Consider the following 3,556-nt stretch of genomic DNA (forward strand, 5'->3'; position numbering starts at 1 on the left):
GAGAAGGAAGAGGAAAGGTGGTTTCACGCGTGCCACGCCAATTATAGCGTTATTGCCGCTATTAATGAGCAATTTCAGAGGCTCTGTGCCATCGTCGCCCCCGTAAACTCCAACTGCATTACGCCCAACTTACGTTATACAATTTTCCGGGCTAATTAAGTTAAGGCGTTACGTCGCCACGTAACCGCGATACCCGGTCCGCCCTCCTCCCCCCTCCCCCCTCCTTTTTCTTTATCGTGCACGCCTCTTGGCGAACCCCTTTCGAAAAGCTTTGGGAACCTCCTCGTCCTGTCGCCTCGTATTTCCCGCAACCGCCTAGCTACCAGCCTCGAACAAGTCTCGAGAACTTGGAATGGACCGGTTTTGAAAGCTTTCGAATTTCGTGGAAAGAATGGCGAAACTTTCTTTTACCGATGTAATGTTTATAAGCGTAAATGTTTTTAATTTTAAAACGTTGAAATTTTTATTTTTAGAAACGAAACAACATTGGGATTGGGAAATATTTTTATATTTTTTGTTTCGAAGACGTTCGAAAATTTTAGCTCGATGGAGAGGGATAAGAAGAGGAGATTGTAAAAATAAATAATTTCTAATATTTCGAAAATATTTCGCGATTGACAGAGATATAATTTCTGGTATTCTGGTTAAAGAGCATTCCAGATTCGCGTGAAATCGTGGGTCGTCAAAGTGAATGTTAAATATTACGTTAAATTTAAACCGTAACTCCAAGATGTACTTACATCAAAATCTCCCCCGTGTAGGTAACCATGGAGAATGTTTGGACAACTACCACTGCTAAGCCTTTAGGAAAACGAAATTTTAAAGTCCATACCTTTGTGCCCGAACGAGTTTAACGGATAAACAACAAATAATGATCTTTGCGTTTCGGATAAGTGTTTCAAATGAAATTTCAACAGTAGGGAAATGAATATTAAGGTGTTATTATTAAGTTGTTCCGCACGAAGTTGCCAATCATTTGAATAAACGACTATCAACCTCTACTTCCCTTATACTTTGCTTGGCATGTTTTTGCCTTGTCCTCTTCTATTTCCTTTATTTAACAATTTCTTTTTTGTTAATTGTTATTAACTGTTCAATTGTTTCTTTCACAAGTGAATTTAGAATATTATTCCTGTACGAGTGCAGCCAAAGCGTATCGAAATATTGGATTAACTTTCGAAGAAAATTCCATCGATGAGAGGTTTTAAAAATTCAGCTTTGGAAATGAGAATCTTGAAAATGAACCTCGAGGTAGATCATACATGAACGAAGATAAATTGAAAGCAGTGGTGGAAGCAGACGTATCTTCGAACACAGTTTTCAGAACCTTGGGATGCAATTTGGGTAAAGTGAAAAAAATTGGAAAAATGGATAGCGCTCGACTGACGGTGGATTAAAAGTTGCAACTTTTGGAAATTGTTTTTAAGGCTCGTTTTTGAACAGAATTGTAACTCGTGATGTTCTGGACGATGGTTGAACGCTGATGAAAATCGTAAACGAAATTTAAAGTTATTAAAGTTATAAGGCGTCTGTATGGTGGTCCATAAAGGGAATAATTTATTGTTCTTTTTTGAAACGAGGAGATATCGAAACGACATCCTATTTAAGGATTAAAAAACAATTCTTATTAGTCGATAGATCTGTTCTTCTGCTCGACAACGCTCGAGCACAAAAATTGAATCAAAATATGAAATCTTATTTATGAAATCGATTGTTGCTCCATTTACAATTGTTTTTGACAAAATAAAATATTCGAAAAATTTTATAAAAATGGAATATGTCGGTTTGAATCTCCTTTGGGAAAAGATCATTGAAGCCAATAGCTCGTGTTTTTCTATCGAACAAAGATTCCTTTTCGACCAACAAAAACGATAATTTGAAAGAATCTATATTACGAGATTCCTCAAAATTCCAAAATTTGAAGAAACATTCAAATTATCTAATTATTGAAAAATATATTTGCAGATGGAGAATCAAAAGCTTCTTACGTGAAGCTCGTTTTTGAATAGAATCGTAATCTGTGATGAGAAAATAAATACGATGGAGAATAATTATTATTCTTTTCTGAAACGAGGAGATACTGGCAACAAATTGACATCACCAAAAATTCCACGAAGCTATTCTTCTGCAACGCAAAAATTAGCTGAATCGAAATATGAAATCTTAACCCATTCACTTATTTCATCGATTGTCGATTTCAACAAATTAAAATATTCGAATCTCTCAGCGTTCGAATAATTTCTTCGCGCCAAAACCGTGTTGAAGTTTTATTTTAAAAATGGAACGTGTCGAGTTGGAATCTCTTTGGCAAAAAGGATCATTAAAATGGCTCGATGGAACAAAGATCGTAATATCGAAAATATATCGTTTTTCTTCCGAGCAATCAAAGGAGGCTAAGAATAACAAAATCGAACGATACCAAAACGGAAACGGAAAAACGATCGCGTCCGTCTTTGCTTTTTCATCTTTGGAAATGGTTCGTTCAGGAACGATTAACGAGCAACGGGTAAATATTTAAGGAGGAGAGTTTGAAAACGAGAAGCGAAGTCGCGTTTTCAAACTAATATCTGAGAAATTTCAGGAGGAGTCGAAAGTTGGTCGGGCCAAGTTCGACGACAAATGGAACTGGAAGGCGGAAGTTAGGGCTAGGGAAACGATACACTTGGTCCATTTCCAAAATTACGGGGAACAGGAACTTTTGGCGCCGCGCGAAATTTCACACTCCGAGTTCTTCTTCCTCTTCCTCCTCCTCAACAATGGATGCGAGTCGATGGTTTATCGAGCGAAAGTTTCGCCTCGCGCCACTATCTCACCCATTTAATTGCTCCCCCTTCGACCTTCGTTGAGTTGAGCAGGATCTGGTGCGAAGTTTTAGGCAAAGTTTTTGGGGAAGAGTTGTGACGTGGGAAAAAGTGAATTGCCGTTGGACGGATTCGATTATTATGGGTGGAAAATATGGGATCCTCTCCCTGGGGAAGGGGGATTTATTTCGAAAGACTTTGCTACTTTCGAGAGAATTTAGTTTTACAGATTCTTCTCGGAGAGTTTGTTTCGAAGAAATCGTGATTCCTTTCGGAGAATTTATTTTGATGAAACGGTTGGTCCTTTTGAACAATTTAATACCGAAAACTTCTTTTTTAAATATATATTTCGAAAGGATTACGATTCTTTTTTTTTTTTCTTTTTTTTAGAATATTCAAACGCTTCGATTCTCTGCATGAATAATATTGATATTTAATTTTTTAAACAAACAAAATTTATCTCTCTGTAAACTTAATTTAATTATTCAATAAATTAAATGGAAAAAAGCTTTATCAAATCAAAATTCGTTGGGCTTAAAGTCTTCAAAAAAATCAGAATAAAATCGTATAACGAGATGAGAAAAGAATCGAGGAGGAGAGAAGCCGGTTCCATAGAATCGTCTAGAAAGAAGCTTTTAGAGGTGCGGATAATTACAGGATGCGCTTGGATCCCGTTACACAGTGACTACGCTTTTAATGGCTCGCCACCACCACCACCGCCGCCATCAACGGGTTAATTGAGTTAACCGAGCACT

The 3,556-nt window shown here is 37.1% G+C and overlaps 1 protein-coding gene across 1 annotated transcript in view; it reads left to right on the top strand.

The window, feature by feature from the left end:
• LOC102680832 overlaps nucleotides 1–3,135 on the top strand; it is a 33,541-nt gene extending 30,406 nt beyond the window's left edge. Inside the window, exon 4 of the mRNA XM_006608480.2 lies at nucleotides 2,582–3,135. Within this exon, the coding sequence (XP_006608543.2) occupies nucleotides 2,582–2,643 (62 nt within the window). The 3' untranslated portion in view covers nucleotides 2,644–3,135. The remainder of the gene's footprint in view (nucleotides 1–2,581) is intronic.
• Nucleotides 3,136–3,556: the final 421 nt, after the last annotated feature.

This window comes from Apis dorsata, unplaced genomic scaffold (assembly GCF_000469605.1).
Source record: "Apis dorsata unplaced genomic scaffold, Apis dorsata 1.3 scaffold_37, whole genome shotgun sequence".
Classification (NCBI taxonomy): Eukaryota; Metazoa; Arthropoda; class Insecta; order Hymenoptera; family Apidae; genus Apis; species Apis dorsata.